Source organism: Chlorocebus sabaeus, chromosome 19 (genome assembly GCF_047675955.1).
Source record: "Chlorocebus sabaeus isolate Y175 chromosome 19, mChlSab1.0.hap1, whole genome shotgun sequence".
NCBI lineage: Eukaryota > Metazoa > Chordata > Mammalia > Primates > Cercopithecidae > Chlorocebus > Chlorocebus sabaeus.
This window is the reverse complement of record NC_132922.1, coordinates 19,276,969-19,297,440: the sequence shown is the minus strand read 5'-3', so window position 1 is coordinate 19,297,440 and position 20,472 is coordinate 19,276,969. Positions and strand designations below refer to the sequence as shown.

Here is a 20,472-nt window from a genome sequence, read left to right as displayed (position 1 = left end):
GAGCCACTGCGCTTGGCCTTTTTTTGTCTGTCTGTTTCTTTTTTTCTTTTTGCTGAGACAGAGTCTCACTCTGTCGCCCAGGCTGGAGTGCGGTGGCGCGATCTCGGCTCACTGCAACCTCTGCCTCCTGGATTCAAGTGATTCTCCTGCCTCAGCCTCCCAAGTAGCTAGGATTACAGATGTGCACCACCATGCCTGGCTAATTTTATTACTTATTTTTGTGTGAAATTAGTTTTCCTGAATTTTAATTTTTAAATTTATATGTCTTTATATATTCTTTAGAGACGAGGTCTTGCTATATTGCCCTGCAGTGGTGTGATCATAGCTCACTGCAGCCTTGAACTCATGGGCTCAAGTAATCCTTCTGTCTCAGCCTCCCAAGTAGCTGAGACTGTAGGCACAAGCCACCACACCTGCCTTATTATCCTGAGCTTTTAGAGTGAGTCAAGGTTCAGTTAATTTTTACTAATTTCATAGAACTGCTTCTGTTGTTTTTGTTTAGGGTTCAGAAATATAGTGGCTTTTTTTATGGGGTATCCTGGTTTGGTTCCCTTACCACACTTGGTCTGCATCTTCTTTTTCCTTGTCTCTTTTGACCCTCCCCTGCTCAAATTTTTTTCTACCCGTGGCTGTTTCTCCTCCATATGAAGCCCTGTCCTAGAAGGGTACCCTGGCAGGTCAGTTTTGAGATTCCCTAGGGGCTGGACTGCTCTAACTGTTTCAGTTCTTATGTGAGCCCTGGTGCTGGAGAGGATAAAACTTATAGTTTCAGCTGCTCATCTCAAATTGGGCATCTCTGCCTTCCAGTGACTACTCATTGGCTATTTTGGGGTTTTCCTATTGTTAGGTTTCTCAGATGCGACTTGGGGATCCAAAGATTGAAAACTGTGTTGCTACCTCCACTATTTTCCTAAAATCTAGTTGTTTTGTTTTTTGTCTTTTTTTTTTTGAGATGGAGTTTTGCTCTTGTTGCCCAGGCTGGAGTGCAGTGGCACAATCTTGGCTCACTGCAACCTCCACTTTCTGGATTCAAGCAATTTTCCTGCCTCAGCCTCCTGGTTAGCTGGGATTAAAGGTGCACGCCATCACACCCTACTAATTTTTTGTATTTTCGGTAGAGAAGGGGTTTTACCATTTTGGCCAGGGTGGTCTTGAACTCCTGACCTCAGGTGATCCACCTGCCATGGCCTCCCAAAATGCTGGGATTACAGGTGTGTGCCACCATGCCCAGCCCTGAAATCCATTTTTTACGCAATTTTATTTATTGATATTTGAACCATATTTGACTGGGAACCTCATTTCAAATAATGCCTTCCAAGTCCTTGGGAAATGCTGATTGTATGTTAGAAGTACACTCACTCTAAGAGAAAGTCTAACAATGGCTGAAACAAATTAAGATTTGCTTTTTCTTTTTTTAAAAAAAAAAAATTGTTAACTTTTTTTTACTTTTAGAGACTATGTTTTCCAGGCTGGTCTTGAACTCCTGTGCTTAAGCGATCCTCCCTTCCTCGGCCTCCCAAAAGTATTAGGATTACAGGCATGGGGGATTTACTTTTTTTTTTTAAACAAGCCGTCTGGAGATTGGCAGTTACTGGTATTGCTTCAACTGTTCAGTCATCTAGTTTCAGGCTTAGGCTTCTAGTACCTTTCTAGTTCAACATCCTTAGCACATTGGCCCTTTGTCCTCATAGGTGATACTTCGTAGTTGCAAGATGACTGTTCTAGCTTTACACAGGAAGGTGGGGGTAAGGGAGGCGTCCATTTGATCTTTTTATCAGGAAAGAAAACTTCCCTGGAAGTTCCCCACCGCATTCTGCTTCTGCCTCATTGGCCAGAGCTTTGTCACCGGCCACCTTTAGCTGCAGAGGAGGTTGGGAAAGAAATCTTTCTGTCCTCTGTAGTGGATACTGATGAGAAAAAGGGCTTGGCCGTGGGTGTTGGGTTAGCCAGTGACTGCTAGCTGACACTGCTACACTGCTTTAAAACATGTGCATTGTGCTGTTTTTCATGTCTTCGCTCTTCAGTGGTGGCTGGGTGTAGAGGAAAGAATACTGGACTAGAATTAAGGAGACCTGAGCTTTGGTTGTAACCCAGGCCCTACCTAATTATTTGATCTGAGGATAGTTATACCTGTAGGCCTCAATTTTGCAAATTACAGAATGATAGAGCGAGAATATTTGTTTTCTAAGCAGCTACCGAAATTAGAATTTTGATACTGTTTCCATTGACTTAGAAACTTGTGAAGGGATAGTTATTTTCCAATATCTACATATCAATATCAAATATCAATCTGTTAAAATCAAGTAGGTTGTTTGTTACTTGGGGGAACACTGGGCATCCTGACCTTTGTTTTTAGTCTTTTTGCATACTGAGTTATTTATTTCTCAATTTTAGGTGTGTTGGACGGGAATAATATGCCACAAACTGCAGAATAATGCCTTTATGTGCTTAATGTTTTAGCGTTGTTTTTTGTTGTTTTTTTTGAGACAGAGTTTCGCTCTTGTTGCCTAGGCTGGAGTGCAATGGTGGGATCTTGGCTCACTGCAACTTTCGCCTCCTGGGTTCAAGCAATTCTCCTGTCTCAGCCTCCCAAATAGTTGGGACTACAGGCATGCGCCACCACGCCTGGCTATTTTTTGTATTTTTAGTAGATACGGGGTTTTACCATGTTGGTCAGGTTAGTCTTGAACTCCTAACCTCAGATGATCCACCTGCCTCAGCCTCCCAAAGTGCTGGGATTACAGCATGAGCCTCTGCACCCATCCTTAACCATTTTTTTTTTTAAGTACAATTTCTCCAGAGTATAATTTTTCTTTAGTCCTTAAGGACACAGCTTCTTAATGGGTTTTGGTGGAAGTCACAGGGCAGCGCCCGCAGGTCAAAATTGAGGTGTGGGTATTCAGTCTTAGTGGGCTTCATGAGATTGATTTCTAACTACTTAGCTGTGAATGGCACAACTCACATATTAAGGCAGCCTCATATATGGCTTGGGTAGCACCTAGACATCAGACCCTCACTTCAGAAATGCCCCCTGACTGCTGCAGCCTCTCCTGTGTTTCACATGATGAATTTCTCCTGTTTTTGTTGAAGTCACTAAATTTGCTACAGTCGATGAATTCCTAAACTTTCTTTAACTTGACCTACCAGGTAGCATTAGAGAGTCCATCATTTCCTTCTTCTAGAATCACTTTCTTCTCCCAGCTTCTAGTTACCATCCTCTTGTGTTTTTTCTCCTACCTGTTTGACTGCCCTTTCTAACTCTCCTTTGTTTTCTTCCTCATCTAAATACCCCAACACCTAGTCTTTGCACTGCTTCTCTAGCTGCCCCACAGCCGAAATCTCATCAAATCTCGTCACATCTCACAGTGATTCTCAGATGTGTATGCCCAGCCAAGACCTCTGCCTTGAAACTCTGGACTTTTACATACGTGACTACTCCACGGGGTGTCACACTATAGTATGTCCAAAACTGAAATCGTCATCTTCCCCCTCTCAGGGGAAACTCCATCCTTCCAAGTGCTCGGGTCAGAAACGGTGAAGTCATCCTTCACACCTCTTGTTCTTTCACACCCCAATTTAAGATGTCAAATGCCAAAATCATGTTGCTTCAGCCTTCAAAATGCATTCAGAATCCAGCCACTTTTGAGACCTCTAGTAGCTACCACCTGGTCCAAGCCATCAGCATCTCTCCCTCAAGTGACTCCAGTGACTCCCCATTGGTCTCCTGGTTCCTGTCTTGCCCCTAGTCAGTATCTTCTCAGTAGGTAGTCTGAGTAAATCAAGTCACATCATTCTGTCAAACTTCCAGTGGCTTCCTGCTGAAAGTAAAAGCCCATAGTCCTTACCGTGGCCTACAAGACCAACCAACTTTTTGTGTCACCTCTAGATTTTTTTTTCATTTCTGCTGTCATATTTTTAATTTCCAAGAGCTTGTTTTTGTTCTCTGCATGTTCCCTTTTTAATTTCTAAAACCTTCTTTTGTTCTCTGCATGTTTCCTTTCTTTTTAATAGTATCCTGGAGGCTCAAAATTTTTTGAGGATAATGTGGTTTGTTTTTAAGATTTTTATCTGCTTACACTGTGTTTCTTCTAAGATCCTTTTTTCTTTGTGTTTTTGGTCACTGTGTCATGTTGGAGCCTTTCCTCAAATGTCAAGAGATTCTTATATTGTCTGTTTATATTTAACAGCAGGGCCCTAAAAAGCTAATTTTAGAAGCCTTTTTTTTTTTTTTTGAGACAGTGTCTCACTCTGTTGCCTAGGCAGTGGCACAGTCTCAGCTCACTGCAACCTCTGCCTCCTGGGTTCAGAAATGTAGTGGCTTTTGTAATGGGGTATCCTGGTTTTGTTCCCTTATCACACTTGGTCTGGATCTTCCTTTTCCTTGTCTCTTTTGACCCTCCCCTGCTCAAATTTTTTTCTACCCATGGCTGTTTGTCCTCCATATGAAGCCCTGTCCTAGAAGGGTACCCTGGCAGGTCAGTTTTGAGATTCCTAGGGAGTGCAGTGGCACAATCTCAGCTCACTGCAACCTCCGCCTGCTGGGTTGAAGTGATTCTCCTGCCTCAGCCTCCTGAGTAGCTGAGATTACAGGTATGCACCACCATGCCTGGCTACTTTTTGAATTTTTAGTAGAGATGGGGTTTCACCACATTGGTCAGGCTGGTCTCAAACTCCTGACTTCAGGTGATCTGCCTTACCTTGGCCTCCCAAAGTGCTGGGATTACAGGTGTGAGCCACCACACCCAGCCAGAAGCTTTTATATGTAAGCATGAGGACTTACAACTTGAAGGCTTCACTGTAGGCTTTGGGGTAGATTTCACCAGGGAATCTAGCTGTTTGTGTCTCTCAAGGCCTTTCCCCTTAGGTTGATCAGTTTTCCCCAGACAAAAGAGACACCCTCCAACTCCTTCTGGCATGGGGTGGGATGGAGATGAAGGTGGTAATTTTTAAAATTTTTAAATTTGTATTTATTTATTTATTTATTTATTTATTTATTTATTTATTTATTTTGAGACTGAGTCTTGCTCTGTCACCCAGGCTGGAGTGCAGTGGCGCAATTGACTCACTGCAACCTCCGCCTCCGAGGTTCAAGCAATTCTCCTGCCTCAGCCTCTTGAGTAGCTGGGATTACAGGTGCCCACCACCATGCCTAGCTAATTTTTGTATTATTAGTAGAGATGGGGTTTCACCCTCTTGGCCAGGCTGCTATCGAACTCCTGACCTTGTGATCCACCCACCTCAACCTCCCAAAGTGCTGGGATTACAGGCGTGAGCCACCACGCCCGGCCTACAGTTTTTTTTTTGGTTTTTTTTGTTTTTTTTTTTCTGTTTTTTTTAAACAGAATCTTACTCTGTCACCCAGGCTGGAGTACAGTGGTATGATCTCGGCTCACTACAACCTCTACCTCTCAGGTTCATGCGAGTCTCCTTCAGCCTCCCAAGTAACTGAGACCATGGGCATGCACCACCATACCCGGCTAATTTTTGTATTTTTAGTAGAGATGGAGGTCTTGCCATGTTGGCCAGGCTGGTCTCAGGCTGCCCTCAAGTGATCCACCCACGTTGGCCTCCCAAAGTGCTGGGATTACGAACATGACACTGCGCCCAGCCGAAGGTGTTAATTATAAGCTTGGCTGCAAGCAGGAAAAGGGATGGTAGGTCTCATTGTTCAGTATGTAGACTTTTGGTCTAGGACGATCTTCCAAGCTTTGCCTAGTATTCTGGAGTCCAGTTCTCCTGTGGCTCGCCTCTCCAGAGATACACCTGAGTCTCTGCTTGAGTGAATAATGGGATCCAGGGGCCTAACCGCTTCTGACACACAGGCTTGCAAACAATCCTGTGTTTTCATCTCAGTTCACAGCTCCTCGTCTCCTGATACTTCTCATTTCAACCCCTTTCTGGGGGACCTGTGCCACCGGGTGGGTGCTGCTTGTCTCCCTTCTTCCCCCACAACAAAACACTTAGTTCTCTCCTTGATCTGGTGATTCATCTGCAACTCTCTTGCCTAAAATTGACTAAAATTTGTTGACAGCTCTTGGCTGTCACCCTTTCTCCTATTCTCTTGGTCTTTATAGGCTTACACCTTTTTTAATACATTTGCTGTTATTTAATGCGGCATGGGGAATGGAAGGAGGTAAATGGATATGTTCATTTTACCATGTACAAATGGTTCCTTTTTATTACAGTTTTTTAGAATTGTAGGCTGGGCGTAGTGGCTCGCACCTGTAATCCCAGCACTTTGGAAGGCCGAGACAGGCAGATCACAAGGTCAAGAGTTCGAGACCAGCCTGGCCAACATGGTGAAACCCCGTTTCTACTAAAAATACAAAAATTAGCTGGGCGTGGTGGCGTGTGCCTGTTATCCCAGTTACTCAGGAGGCTGAGGCAGGAGAATTGCTTGAACTCTAGAGGCAGAGGTTGCAGTGAGCCGAGATGGTGCCACTGTACTCCAGCCTAGGTGACAGAGAAGACTCTGTCTCAAAAAAAAAAAAAAAAAGAAAAAGAATTGTGAATGAATCTGTTCGACAATCTTTCAAATATTATAGAAATATACAGTTTAGGAGCCAGTCTCCTATAATCCCCCCCTCCCCAAGAGAGAACTACTGGCATTAGTTTGATATTCTGGAGTCTTTTCAGGCTTTTAATATGTATGATATAATCATTTTATGTATACATACACACATGCTTGTTTATATGTACACAAGTGTGTATATGTGTGTGTGTATATATTTGATGTATTCCAACATATGGGTGCTGTAAATACATAAAATTAGGCCGGGTGCGGTGGCACATGTTTGTAATCCCAGCACTTTGGGAGGCTGAGGCAGGCAGATCACCTGAGGTCAGGAGTTCAAGCCCACCCTGGCCAACATGGTGAAACCCTGTCTCTACTAAAAATACAAAAATTAGCTGGGCATGGTCGTGTATGCCTGTAATCCCAGCTACATGGGAGGCTTAGGAAGGAGAATCACTTGAACCTGGGAGGTGGAGGTTGCAGTGAACTGATATCGTGCCATTGCACTCTAGACTGGGCGACAAGAGGGAAGCTCTGTCTCAAAAAATATATATATAAATACTATTATTTATTTATTCATTCATTCTTTGAGACAGAGTCTCACTCTGTCAGCCAGGCTGGAGTGCAGTGGCCTGATCTCAGCTTACTCCAACCTCCACCTCCTGGGTTGAAGCAATTCTTGTGCCTCAGCCTCCCAAGTAGCTGGGACTACAGGCATGCACCACCATGCCCAGCTAATTTTTGTATTTTTGGTAGGTTTTGCCATGTTGGCTAGGCTGGTCTCAAACTCCTGACCTCAAGTGATCTGCCCGCCTTGGCCTCCCAAAGAGCTCGATTACAGGTGTGAGCCACTGCGCCTGACCTAATTTTTTAAAAAACATACCATATTATACATACCATGCAGTGATTTTATTTTTTCACCGAATCACTTTCTGAGGCATCTGTCCCTTCAGTACCCTTAGGTCTGCCTCATTCATAGAAAATGAGCGCATGGCATTGATTGAATTGTATTATTAACCTGTCCTCTTTTGATGGGTATTTGTGGTGTTTCACTCTTCTCTTGTTATTATTATAAGCAATAGTGAGGTGAATTCCCTTATATATGTCTTTGTAAGCTAGTTTTTAAAAACCATGAGTGGAATTGAGCGCAGTGGCTCACGCCTGTAATCCCAGCACTTTGGGAGGCTGAGGCCAGTGGACCACCCAAGCTCAGGAGTTCGAGACCAGCCTAGCCATTATGGCAAAACCCCATCTTTACTAAAAGTACAAAAATTAGTTGGGCGTGGTGGCATGCGCCTGTAGTCCCAGCTACTCAGGAGGCTGAGGCAGGAGAATCGTTAGAACCTGGGAGACGGAGCTTGCAGTGAGCTGAGATCGTGCCACTGCACTCCAGCCTGGGCAACAGAGCAAGACTCTGTCTCAAATTAAAGCAAAACTATGAGTGGGTTAGGAGGAGCAACATGTTAGTAACCTGCAGAACCATGAAAAGAAATTCAAAGTGATTGACAGGCCAGTGCGTAGCTCATGCTTGTAATCCCAGCACTTTGGGAGGCCAAGGTGGGCAGATTGTCTGAGCTCAGGAGTGTGAGACCAGCCTGGGCAACATGGCGAAAACCCATCTCTACTGAAATACAAAAAATTATCTCGGTTGGGTGGCATGTGCCTGGAGCTACAGCTACTCGAGAGACTGAGGCACGAGAATAACTTGAACCCATGAGGTGGAGATTACAGTGAGCAGAGATCATGCCACTGCCCTCCAGCTTGGGTGATAGACTGTTTCAAAAAAAATTTAAGAAAATCAACACAATCTGTCACTGCTCTTCTGTGTTCCTTATTACCTTTTTCCTGACTAATTTCTCTTACTCATCTTTTGCTGTTGTTATAACTCCCCTCTTCAGATTTCAGCTAAATTCATATCCTATGTTCCTGTTAAGTACTAGGAATATTGTTAGGCATTTACTTATTTTATAACTTTAATTTCATATGTTTGTAAATAAGACATTCCTACTTTTTAGTAATAAAAATATTTTTCATTCTGGTGAATAAAAAATTAAAAATAGTAATTTTCAATTCACTTTATGGTATTTGAAAAGTCAGATTTTCTGTAATCCCAGCACTTTGGGAGGCCAAGACGGGCGGATCACGAGGTCAGAAGATCGAGACCATCCTGGCTAACCCGGTGAAACCCCGTCTCTACTAAAAAATACAAAAAATTAGCCGGGCGTGGTGGCGGACGCCTGTAGTCCCAGCTACTCCGGAGGCTGAGGCAGGAGAATGGCATAAAACCCGGGAGGCGGAGCTTGCAGTGAGCTGAGATCCGGCCACTGCACTCAGCCTGGGCGACAGAGCGAGGCTCTGCCTCAAAACAAAACAAAAACAAAACAAAAGTCAGATTTTGGGAGACCAAGGGAGGAGGATCACCTGAGCTCAGGAGTTCAAGACTAGCTAGGGTAACATAGTGAAACCCCGCCTCTACAAAAAATAAAAAATTAACCAGGCGTAGTAGTGGAGCATGTCTGTAGTCACAGCTACTTGGGAGGCTGAGGTGAAAGGATCACTTGAGCCTAGGATGTCAAGGCTGCAGTGAGCTGTGACTGCACCACTGCATTCCAGGCAGGGCAACAGAGCGAGACCCTGTCTCCAAAAAAAAGTCAGATTTTTATTTTACTTTAACATCTTTAATGAGTAAAATCAATATTAGAAAATTTTTAACCTCATTTCTAGTTTAAGTAGCTCTGAGATTCTGACCTGAAAAAGCCAAATATGTCTATTTTCCCTCTTTTTAAGTTTTTTTGATTGTTTAAGAGATAGGGTCTCGCTCTGTTGCCCAGACCAGAGTGCAGTGACACATTCACGGCTCACTGCAGCCTTGACCTCTGGGGCTCAAGCTATCCTCCCACCTAAGCCTCTGGAATAGCTGGGACCACAGGTGCATGCCTCCATACCTGGCTAACTAAAAAAATTTGGAGGGGGCTGGACACGGTGACTAAGCCTGTAATCCCAGCACTTTGGGAGGCCAAGATAGGCAGATCACCTGAGGTCAGGGGTTTGATGAGACCAGCCTGACCAGCATGGAGAAACCCTGTCTCTACTAAAAATACAAAATTAGCTGGGTGTGGTGGTGCATGCCTGTAATCCCAGCTACTCAGGAGGCTGAGGCAGGGGAATCGCTTGAAGCCAGGAGGCAGAGGTTGCAGTGAGCAGAGATGACACCATTGCACTCCAACCTGGGCAACAAGAGCAAAACTCCATCTGGAAAAAAAAAAAAAAATTCAGAGCTGGGTACAGTGGCTCATGTGTGTAATCCCAGCACTTTGGGAGGCTCAGGTGAGAGTATCGCTTGAGTCCAAGAGTTTGAGAACAGCTTGGGTAATATAGTGAGACATCGTCACAAATTTTTTTATTTTTATTTTTTGGGTAGAGATGGAGTGTTTTATTTTATTTTATTCTATCTTATTTATTTATTTATTTTTTGAGACAAAGTCTCACTCTGTTGCCCAGGTTGGAGTGCAGGGACTCGATCTCGGCTCACCACAACCTCTGCCTCCCAGGTTCAAGCGATTCTCCTGCGTCAGCCTCCTGAGTAGCTGGGACTACAGGCATGTACCACCATGCCTAGCTAATTTTTGTATTTTTAGTAGAGATAGGGTTTTACTATGCCGGCCAATCTGGTCTCGAACTCCTGACTTTGTGATCCATCCGCTTCAGCCTCCCAAAGTGCTGGGATTGCAGGTGTAAGCCACCGTGTCCGGCCTTTTTTTTTTTTTTTCCCCTTGTATTTGAGACAGGCTCTTACTCTTTTGCCCAGGCTGGAGTGCAGTGGTGCAATCTCAGTTCACTGGAATGTCTGCCTCCTGGGTTCAAGTGATCCTCCCACCTCAGCCTCCCAGGTAGCTGGGACTACAAGAGCATGCCCCCACTATGCCTGGCTATTTTTTTATTTTTTTAGAGACTGGGTTTCACCATGACATCCAGCCTGGTCCTGAACTCCAGCAATCCAACTGTCTCAGCCTCCCAAAGTGCTGGGATTACAGCCATAAACTACCACTTCAGCCCTAGATGGAGTCTTGCTATGTTGCCGAGGTTGGTCTTGAACTCCTGGTCTCAAGCAGTCCTCCCACCTTGACCTCTCAAAGCGTTTGAGTCACCATGCCTGGCCTCTATTTTTAATCTATCTTGGTGTTTACTTTTTGTTCTTTGAGACGGAGTCTTGCTCTGTCACCAGGCTGGAGTGCAGTGGCGCAGTCTCAGCTCACTGCAACCTCTGCCTCCCGGGTTCAAGCAGTTCTCCTGCCTCAGCCTCCTGAGAAGCTGGGACTACAGGCGCGTGCCACCATGCCCAGGTAATTTTTGCATTTTTAGTAGAGATGGGGTTTCACCATGTTGGTCAGGAGGGTCTTGATCTCTTGACCTTGTGATCCACCTGCCTTGGCCTCCCAAAGTACTGGGATTATAGGCGTGAGGCACTGCATCCAGCTGGTGTTTTCATTTTTTGTTTGTTTGTTTGTTTTTAGTAGAGAGAGGGTTTCACCGTGTTAGGATGGTCTTGATTTCCTGACCTCGTGATCTGCCCGCCTCGGCCTCCCAAAGTGCTGGGATTACAGGTGTGAGCCACTGCACCCGGCCATACTTTTTTGTGAGAAGGCAACAATATGAAACTGTGATTTGAGAAGAGATGTTAGCTCCAACATCATCATATATATATATATGATTTTTTTGTATTGCCCTAGATTTTACTATGAGCAGCAATTACTACGGAAGGTCTTCGAAGAATGGAAAGAAGAGTGGTGGGTTTTCCATCGTGAGTGGAAACTCTGTGTTCGAGCTGACTGTCACTACAGGTCAGGTTTCATGTTATACTCCTTCAGTTTTACTGATGCACATTATCAGATGATTATGCGTTGGCATGTTTATGGTCAAAAGAAGCAAACTTTAGATCACTTTTGGTTTTTATTCAAATCATTTTTAGAGTTAGCAAGATCAAAGTTCCAAATTGAACCCAAGCATGCATGCACATGCTGGGCACGTGCACACAGACACACATACACACACACCTCCCACACCTCTAATTCAGGTAACCGGTATGTGTTGGTTATGCTAATAGTTTGAATGGGATTTTCCCACCGATTTTCATTTCTATATAATTTCTAATTCTGAAAGTATTCTGGGTTTTTTTTGTTGTTTGTTTTAAGACAGAGTCTCACTCTGTTGCCCGGGCTGGAGTGCAGTGGCACGATCTTGGCTCACTGCAACCTCCACCTCCTAGGTTCAAGCAGTTCTCCTGCCGCAGTCTCCCGAATAGTTGGGATTACTGGCATGCGCCACCATGCCCAGCTAATTTTTGTAGTTTTAGTAGAGACAGGGTTACATCATATTGACTGGACTGGTCTCGAACTCCTAACTTCAGGTGATTTGCCCGCCTTGGCCTCCCAAAGTGCTGGGATTACAGGTGTGAGCCACTGCACCTGGCCTTTTTTTTTTTTTGAGATGGACTCTCACTCTTGTTGCCCAGGCTGGAGTGCAGTGGTGCACTGCAACCTCAGCCCACTGTGTTCAAGTGATTCTCCTGCCTCAGCCTCCCTAGTAGCTGGGATTACAGGCATGCGCCACCATGCCCAGCTAATTTTGTATTTTTAGTAGAGATGAGGTTTCTCCATGTTGGTCAGTCTGATCTCAATCTCCTGACTTCAGGTGATCCTCCCACCCTGGCCTCCCAAAGTGCTGGGATTACAGGCGTGAAACCACCCTGTTTTAAAAATAATAAGTTGTTCTAATTTACATTGATTGTGGGAGAAAATATATGCCCAACATAGAATATTAAGAAAATAGAGGCCAGGCACAGTGACTCATGCCTGTAATCCCAGCACTTTGGAATGCCGAGGCAGGTGGATCACTTAAGCGCAAGAGTTTGAGAAACAGCCTTAGCAATATGATGTAACCCCATCTCTACCAAAAAGTACAGAATACCAGCAGCGTGTAGGGATGTGCGCTTGTGGTCTCAACTACTTGGGAGGCTGAGGCAGGCGGATTGCTTGAGCCCAGGAGGCAGAGATTTCAGTGAGCCGAGATTGTGCCACTCACTCCAGCCTGGCCAACAGAGCTAGATCCTGTCACACACACACACACACAAAGAAAGAAGAAAAGAAAAAACTCTTAATCCTTGATATTCACATTCCCAGGGATAAGTGAAGGGGAAAGTAACAGTTGAGAATTATTATATCAAATATACATTTTTAGACCTTTTTTAAAAACCTGAATGTCATTTCTTATAGATTGTATATTTAAAATGGTATTAACTCTTATTGTAGTCATTTCTTTGTCTAGGTTCTTTGGAACAAGAGTTCTCATTTATGGATATTTCAGATTAAAATATAGACACACTGAGTTGTTTTAATAAGCAGATAGAATATGAAATCAAGGCCTAGGAATTGCAGTAGTGAATATATGGGGAAGGCCGAGTGTGGTGGCTCACTCCTGTAATCCCAGTACTTTGGGAGGCTGAGGCGGGTGGATCACTTGAGGTTAGGAGTTCGAGACCAGCCTGGCCAACATTGGTGAAACCTCGTCTCTCTTAAAAAAAAAACAAAAAAACAAAAATTCCAGGCTGGGCGACACAGTGAAACCCCATCTCAATGAAAATACAAAAAACATTAGCCGGGTGTGGCGGCATGCTCCTGTAGTCCCAGCTATTTGGGAGGTTGAGACCAGAAAATTCATTGAACTCAGCATGCAGGGACTGCAGTAAGTCGAGATCGTACCACTGGACTCCAGCCTGGGCAACAAAACAAGACTCTGTCTCCAAAAAATAAAAATAAAAAAATAAAAAAATTAGCTGGGCATGGTGGCATGTGCCTGTAGTCCCCAGCCACTCGGGAGGCTGAGGCAGAAGAATTGCTTGAACCCAGGAGTTGGAGGTTGCGGTGAGCTGAGATCATGCCACTGCACTCCAGCCTGGGCGACAGAGTGAGACTCTGTCTCAAAAAAAGAAAAAACTTTTTAAAATGAATGTTAATAATATATTTAAAACTAGGAAAATATGAAGAGACGAAAGTCTTAAAATGTATGGCGTATGTATCAAGAAGAAGGAAAAGGCGTCAATGACCATATTGTAGTGCAAACGAGAAGTGATGTTTTTTACAGTGTGGATAGTTAAGATAATTAAGATGTGACTGTCGGCCAGGCACCGTAGCTCACACCTATAATCCTAGCACTTTAGGAGGCCGGGGCAAGAGATCACTTGAGCCCAGGAGTTTGAGACCAGCCTAGGGAACATGGCAAAAGCCCCCTCTACAAAAAAATACAAAAATTAGCCAGGAGTGGTTGGTGTGTTCCTGTAGTCCCAGCTACTCGGAGGCCAAGGTGGGAGGAGTACCTGAGCCCACGGAGGCCTCAAGGCTACAGTGAGCCATGTTCACCTTACTGCACTCCAGCCTAGGTGACAGAGTGAGACCCTGTGTTTAAAAAAAAAAAAAGGACAAGATTGTCTTTCCAAACATCATGGAATTTTTTTTTTTTTTTTTTTTTTAAATTTGAGACAGAGTCTTGGTGTCACCCAGGCTGGAGTGCAGTAGAGCAGTCTCGGCTCACTGCAACCACCGCCTCCCGGGTTCAAGCGATTCTCCTGCCTCAGCCTCTGAGTAGCTGAGACTACAGGCATATGCCACTACATGTGGCTAATTTTTATATTTTTAGTAAAGACGGGGTTTCACCATGTTGACCAGGCTGGTCTCAAACTCCCAACCTCAGGTAATCTGCCTGCCTCATCCCCTCAGAGTGCTGAGATTACAGGTGTGAGCTACTCTGCCCGGCCCAAACATCATGAATTTGTGGATGATGAAAGTGAACTTATTCTTGGAGCAGTCAAGTCTTTGCTTCCTCAGTGACACGTTAAGGTATGGAGAATGACTCTTCTTCAAAGAGAATAGAGTTCATTGTGATTGTAGGAAATGAAATTTTAGCTTTGGTGCAGATATGGTTTTTTTTTGTTTTTTGTTTTTAAATCAGAAGCGTCAATGTTAATTTCTTCTGAGTATAGAACAGACTTGGTGTGTTGGATTAGGAGTTGTTTTGCTGTGGTTTGTTTTTTTGAGACAGAGTCTTGCTCTGTTGTTCAGGCTGAGTGCAGTGGCGCGATCTTGGCTCACTGCAACCTCTGCCTCCTGGGTTCAAGTGATTCTCCTGCCTCAGCCTCTGGAGTAGCTGGGATTACAGGCGTGTGCCACCACACCCGGCTAATTTTTGTATTTTTAGTAGAGATGGGGTTTCACCATATTGGCCAGGCTGGTCTTGAACTCCTTGCCTCGGCCTCTGAAAGTGCTAGGATTATAAGTGTGAGCCACCGCGCCCGGCCTGTTGTTTTATTTTAAAGAAATGCCGTTTGCTTTTTTTGGGTCCTCAGGTATTACCTGTATAACCTGATGTTCCAGACCTGGAAGACCTACGTGCGTCAGCAGCAGGAGATGAGGAACAAGTACACTAGAGCCGAGGTTCATGGTGAGAAAAAGAAGTCCATGTATGAAGAAGATGCCCACATTTACTGTGCAGAACATCATAGGAAGGACAAGCACATTGTCTCAGAGAGAAAAATAACTCTAGGTCCAAGGAAGATTTGTTTGATTCTCTTTCATATTTTTTTAGAAAGTGTGATCTCTTGAGTGGGCACCTGTACGATTGGATCCCTATGGTTTTCTCCATATGGCATGGTTTGAGCCCTTAAAGCTCATTTAATCAGAATTTGTATGGACTGGCTGTTCCTGGCCTGCGGGTTCAGTGTGCTGGCTGGGACTCTCCTGTGGCGCCTGGGGCTGCCGTCTATCTTGCTGTGTCAAGTTGCCCAGAGACTCTGGAGTAGAACTGCAGTGCTCTTTGTTGATCTGCTTTGCTCAAGTTGTCCCTTAGTGATACTGTGGCCACTTTAGCTCTGGTCAGAGTCTGGTTTCTCTGTGAAACATGTGGAGAGTCTAAGGGAAAAGACATGGGGTTTCAAAATGATAATACAGACTGCATTAGCAGCAACATGTCCTAAAGGTACCTCAAACTCTGCAAGTCACGAGTACAACCTGTCAATTCCCCTCCCACTTACACCTGCGCTTCCTTTGACTTTTCCTGTCTACGAAGACTTACTTAGGAACGGTGTCCGTTCCTCATGCCTCATGTCATCACTGACCTAATCTTTTAAGATGGCCCTCTGAGGCATCACTTGCAGTCATATTTGCATCGCTACTTCCTGAGAGTCATCCTCATCATTTTCCCAGAGTGTTATAAGTACCTCTTCATTAATCTCTCTCAGTTATTTTTTCCTGCTTCTCATTGTACGCATAGCTACAAGAGTGGTAAGACATAGATAAGATCATGTCACTCCTTTACGTAAAGTCAACCCTGCTTGGTATGTCATACAAGGTCTTCATCTCTTCTGTTCTACACCGTCTGCCCTTGACACACTGGATGTGCACTTCCTTATCTTTCTATCTTTGTCCCTGTAGTTCTTCCTTCCGGCCCATTTAAATGTGTAGCTTTCCTTGATCTCCCCCAGGCCAGTGGTCTTTCCCCTGTCTGTATTCCCAAAGTATGAAAAGCTCTTACCCAGGCCTCACAGTTACTGCACCAAATGCACTGTTTCACTGGTAAGTAACTTATGCTGTTTGGTGGTGGTTTTTTTTTTAATTACATACAGTAAGATTCATTCTTTTTGATATTCAGTTCTAAGACTTTGGTACACACTACCACATACAGCTAATTTTTTGGATTTTGGTAGAGATGGGTTTTCGCCATGTTGCCCAGACTGGTTTCAAACTCCTGGACTAAAGCAGTCCACCTGCCTCAGTCTCCCAAAGTTCTGGCAGTACAGGTGTGAGCCACCATGCCTGGCCTTAAGTTTAACTCTCTAAGTAACTGGCAAACTTTTTTATTGTGGCTGTACCATTTTGCATTCCCACCAGTAATTCATGAGAGTTCTACTTGCTCTACATCCTCTTGACCTCTTTGTATTGTCATTAAAATTTTTTCTTCGGCGATACTAGTGGGTGTATACAGGCATTTAATTGTGGGTTTTTAAAAATTACTGTTACATGGGTATACTGCATAATGGTGGAGATTTGAGTATCCACTACCCAAATAGTGAACATTGTACATGATAGGTAATTTTTCAACCCTTGTCCCTCTTCCACCCTCCCTTACCCTCTTTTGGAGTCCCCAGTGTTTATTATCTCCACTGTTATGTCCATGAGTACCAGCTGTTTAGCTCCTGCCTATAAATGAGAACATGTGGTATTTGATTTTCTGTTTCTGAGTTCACTTAGGATAATGGCCTCTAGTTCCATCCATGTTGGTGCCAAGGGCATGACTTCATTCTTTTTTATGGCTGGGTGGTATTCCATGGTATATATTTTTCTTCTCTCTTCTCTTTCTTTCCTTCCTTCCTTCCTTCTCTCTCTCTTTCTTTCTCTCCTTCCTTCCTTCTTTCTTTTCCTTCTTTCTTTCCTTCTTTTCTTTCCTTCTTTCCTTTCTTTTCTTTCTTTTCCTTCCTTCCTTCCTTCCTTCCCTCCCTCCCTCCCTTCCTTCCTTCCTTCCTTCCCTCCCTCCCTCCCTCCCTCCCTCCCTTCCTTCCTCCCTCCCTCCCTTCCTTCCTTCCTTCCTTCTCCCTTTCCCTTTCCTTTTCCCTTTCCCTTTTTCTTTCTCTTTCTCTTTTTCTTTCTCTTTCTCTTTTTCTTTCTCACTCTGTCACCCAGGCTGGAGTGCAGTGGTGTGATCTCAGCTCACTGCTGCCTCCACCTCCTGGGTTCAAGCTTTGTTCCTGCCTCAGCCTATCCCGTACCTGGGACTACAGGCATGTGCCCCCATGCCTGACTAATTTTTTATTTTTAGTAGAGATAAGATTTCACTATATTGGCCAGGCTGATCTCAAACTCCTGACCTCAAGTGATCTGCCTGCCTCGGCCTCCCAAAGTACTGGGATTACAGGCATGAGCCACCACGCCCGGCTGTGGTGTATATTTTCTGTATCCGTTGATGGATGCTGAGGTTGGTTCTGTGACTTTGCTGTTGAGAATAGTGCTGCACGAGTGCAGGTGTCTTTTTAATATAATAATTTCTCTTCCTTTGGGTATATTCCCCCTAGTGGGATTGCTGGGTTGAATGGTAGTTCTGTTTTTAGTTCTTTGAGAAATCTCCATACTGTTTTCCATAGAAGCTCAACTAATTTATATTCCCACCACCAGTGTGTTAAAGTGTTCCCTTTCTCTGTGTCCATGCCAACATCTTTTTTCTTTTTTTTTTTTTAGATGGGGGGTGTCTTGCTGTGTCACCCAGGCTGGAGTGCAGTGGCTTGGTCATAGTTCATTGCAGCCTTGACTTCCTGGGCTCAAGTGATCCTCCCACCTCAGACTCCTGAGTAGCTGGGACCATAGGCATGTGCTACCACGCCTGGCTAACTTTTTATATTCTGTAGAGACAGGGTCTTGTATGTTGCCCAAGCTGGTCTTGGACCTCTGGGCTCCAGTGTTTCTCCTTCCTCAGCCTCCTAAAGTGCTAGGATTACAGGCAGAGCCGCCACACCCAACCTAACTTTTTAATAATAGTCGTTCTGACTGGTGTAAGATGATATCTCATTGTGGTTTTAGTTTGCATTTCTCTGATAATTAGGGATGTTGAGTATCTTTTCCTGTGCTTATTTGCTATTTATATCTGTTTTTTGGTGAAGTATCTGTTCATGATCTTTTGTCCTTTTAAATTGGGTTGTTTGTGTTCTTGTTGAGGTTTGTTTTTTGTTTTTTATTTGTTAGGTTTGGTTTTTTTTTGACAGGGAGTCTTTTTGTTTTGACAGTTTTTTTTTTTTGACGGAGTCTTGCTGTGTTGCCCGGGCTGGAGTGCAGTGGTGCAATCTCGGCTCACTGCAACCTCGACCTCCTGGGTTTAAGCGATTCTTCCACCTTAGCCTCCCGAGTAGCTGGAACTACATGGTGTGCTGCCATGCCCAGCTAATTTTTGTATTTTTTTAGTAGAGACAGAGTTTCACCATGTTGGCCAGGCTGGTCTGGAACTCCTGACCTCAGGGGATCCACCTGCCTTTGGCCTCCCAAAGTGCTGGGACTACAAGTGTGAGCCGCCAAGCCCAGCCTAGTTTTGTAAAGTATGCATTCTGTTACAAGCATTTTGTCAAAGCATGATTTGCTTATGTTTTCTCCCAGTCTTTTTGTTCTCTTAACAGTATCTTTTGCAGAGGAAAAGTTTTTAATTTTGATGAAGTCCAAACTATTGTTTTTTTATGGATTTTTTTTTTTTTTTTTTTGCGAGAGTCCCACTGTTGCCTGGGTTGGAGTTCAGTGGTGTGATGATAACTCGTTGCAGCCTGGAACTCTTGGGCTCCGACCTCAGCCTCCCAAGTAACTGGGACTACAGGCAATGCCCCACCATGCCTGGCTAAGGTTTTTATTTTTTGTAGAGATGGGGGTCTTGCTTTGTTGCTCAGGCTGGTCTCAAACTCCTGGCCTCAAGCGGTTCTCCCACTTCAGCTTCCCAAAGCCCTGGGATTATAGTCGGAGCGACTGTGCCCAGCTGGATTATATTTTTTGATAGCATATCTTAGCTGTCATCTCTAAGAACTTTGCCTTAACCCAAGGTCACAAAGATTTCCTCTTACGTTTTCTTCTAAACTTTCTGTAGTTTTACATATGGATCTTGTATATTCTACAACCCTGCTAAGTTCATTTATTATTTCTTTCTTTCTTTTTTTTTTTTTTGAGACAGAGTCTCACTCTGTCACCCAGGCTGGAGTTTAGTGGCGCGATCTTGGCTCACTGCAAGCTCTGCCTCCCAGGTTCATGCCATTCTCCTGCCTCAGCCTCCTAAGTAGCTGGGACTACAAGTGCCTGCCACCACTCCTTGCTAATTTTTTATATTTTTAGTAGAGACGGGATTTCACCATGTTAGCCAGGTTGGTCTCGATCTCTTGACCTCATTATCTGCCTGCCTTGACTTCCCAAAGTGCTGGGATTAATGGCATGAGCCACTTTGCCTGGCTCATTTATTATTTCTAACAGCTTTTTTGTAAATTCCATGGAGTTTTCTATGTAGACAGTCAAATTGTCTATGAATGGATACAGTTTTATTCCTTCCTCTTCTTTTCTTTTTTCTTTTTCTTTTTTTCTTCTTTTTTTTTTGAGATGGATTCTCACCCTGTCGCCCAGGCTGGAGTGCAGTGGCACAATCTCAGCTTATTGCAAGCTCCGCCTCCCAGGTTCACGCCTTTCTCCTGCCTCAGCCTCCTGAAGCTGGGACTACAGGCGCCCTCCAAGCTATTTTTTTGTATTTTTAGTAGAGACGGGGTTTCACCATGTTAGCCAGGATGGTCTCAATCTGCTTACCTCTCATCCACCCGCCTCGGCCTCCCAAAGTGCTGGGATTACAGGCGTGAGCCACCACTCCCGGCCCTCTTTTCATTTTTTTATTTTACTGGCTAGGGCTTCCGTATGATATTGAATAGCAGTGGTAACAGTGGACACATCCTTGCTTTGTTCTTGATCTTAAGGGAAAAGCATTCAGCTTTTAATCATTAAATAGGATGTTCGTGGTATGTTTTTTTATACCTGTCCTTCATCAGGTTAAGGAAATTCTATTCCTAGTTTTCTGAGCATTTTAATCGTTAATAGATGTTGAATTATTTTTGAACTGTTTTTCCTGTATCTATTGAGATGATTGTGAGATGACTTCTTTTTTAGTCTTTTGTTAAGATTAATTATATAGACTGGTTTTCAACTTTTTTGTTTGTTTGTTTGAGATGGTGTCTTACTGTTTGGCCCAGGTTGATTTTGAACTCCTGCACTCACACTATCCTCCTGCCTCAGCCTCCTGAATAGCTGGAACTGCAGGCACTTGCCACCATGCCCAGCTGCTCTTCAGATTTTGAATCAGCTTCACATTCTTACTTTTTTTTTTTTTTTTTTTTAAAGATAGGGTCTTGT

General features: G+C 44.1%; 1 protein-coding gene across 25 annotated transcripts in view; it reads left to right on the top strand.

Annotated features, from left to right (window-relative positions):
• SFI1 (SFI1 centrin binding protein) overlaps positions 1-20,472 on the top strand; it is a 113,415-nt gene that overhangs the window by 35,159 nt on the left and 57,784 nt on the right. For 21 of the 25 annotated variants that reach the window (XR_012089479.1, XR_012089482.1, XR_012089480.1 and 18 more), the window contains 2 exons: positions 11,245-11,355; positions 14,913-15,007. Coding sequence is in view for 20 of the 25 variants with exons in the window: in XM_073006797.1 (XP_072862898.1) it covers positions 11,245-11,355; positions 14,913-15,007 (206 nt within the window). In the remaining 5 variants the exon portion in view is untranslated. Of the gene's footprint in view, positions 1-10,834; positions 10,858-11,244; positions 11,356-14,260; positions 14,407-14,912; positions 15,008-20,472 lie in introns of those variants that run through there. The other 4 variants (XM_073006802.1, XM_007975501.3, XM_073006803.1 and 1 more) reach the window with 4 other exon arrangements.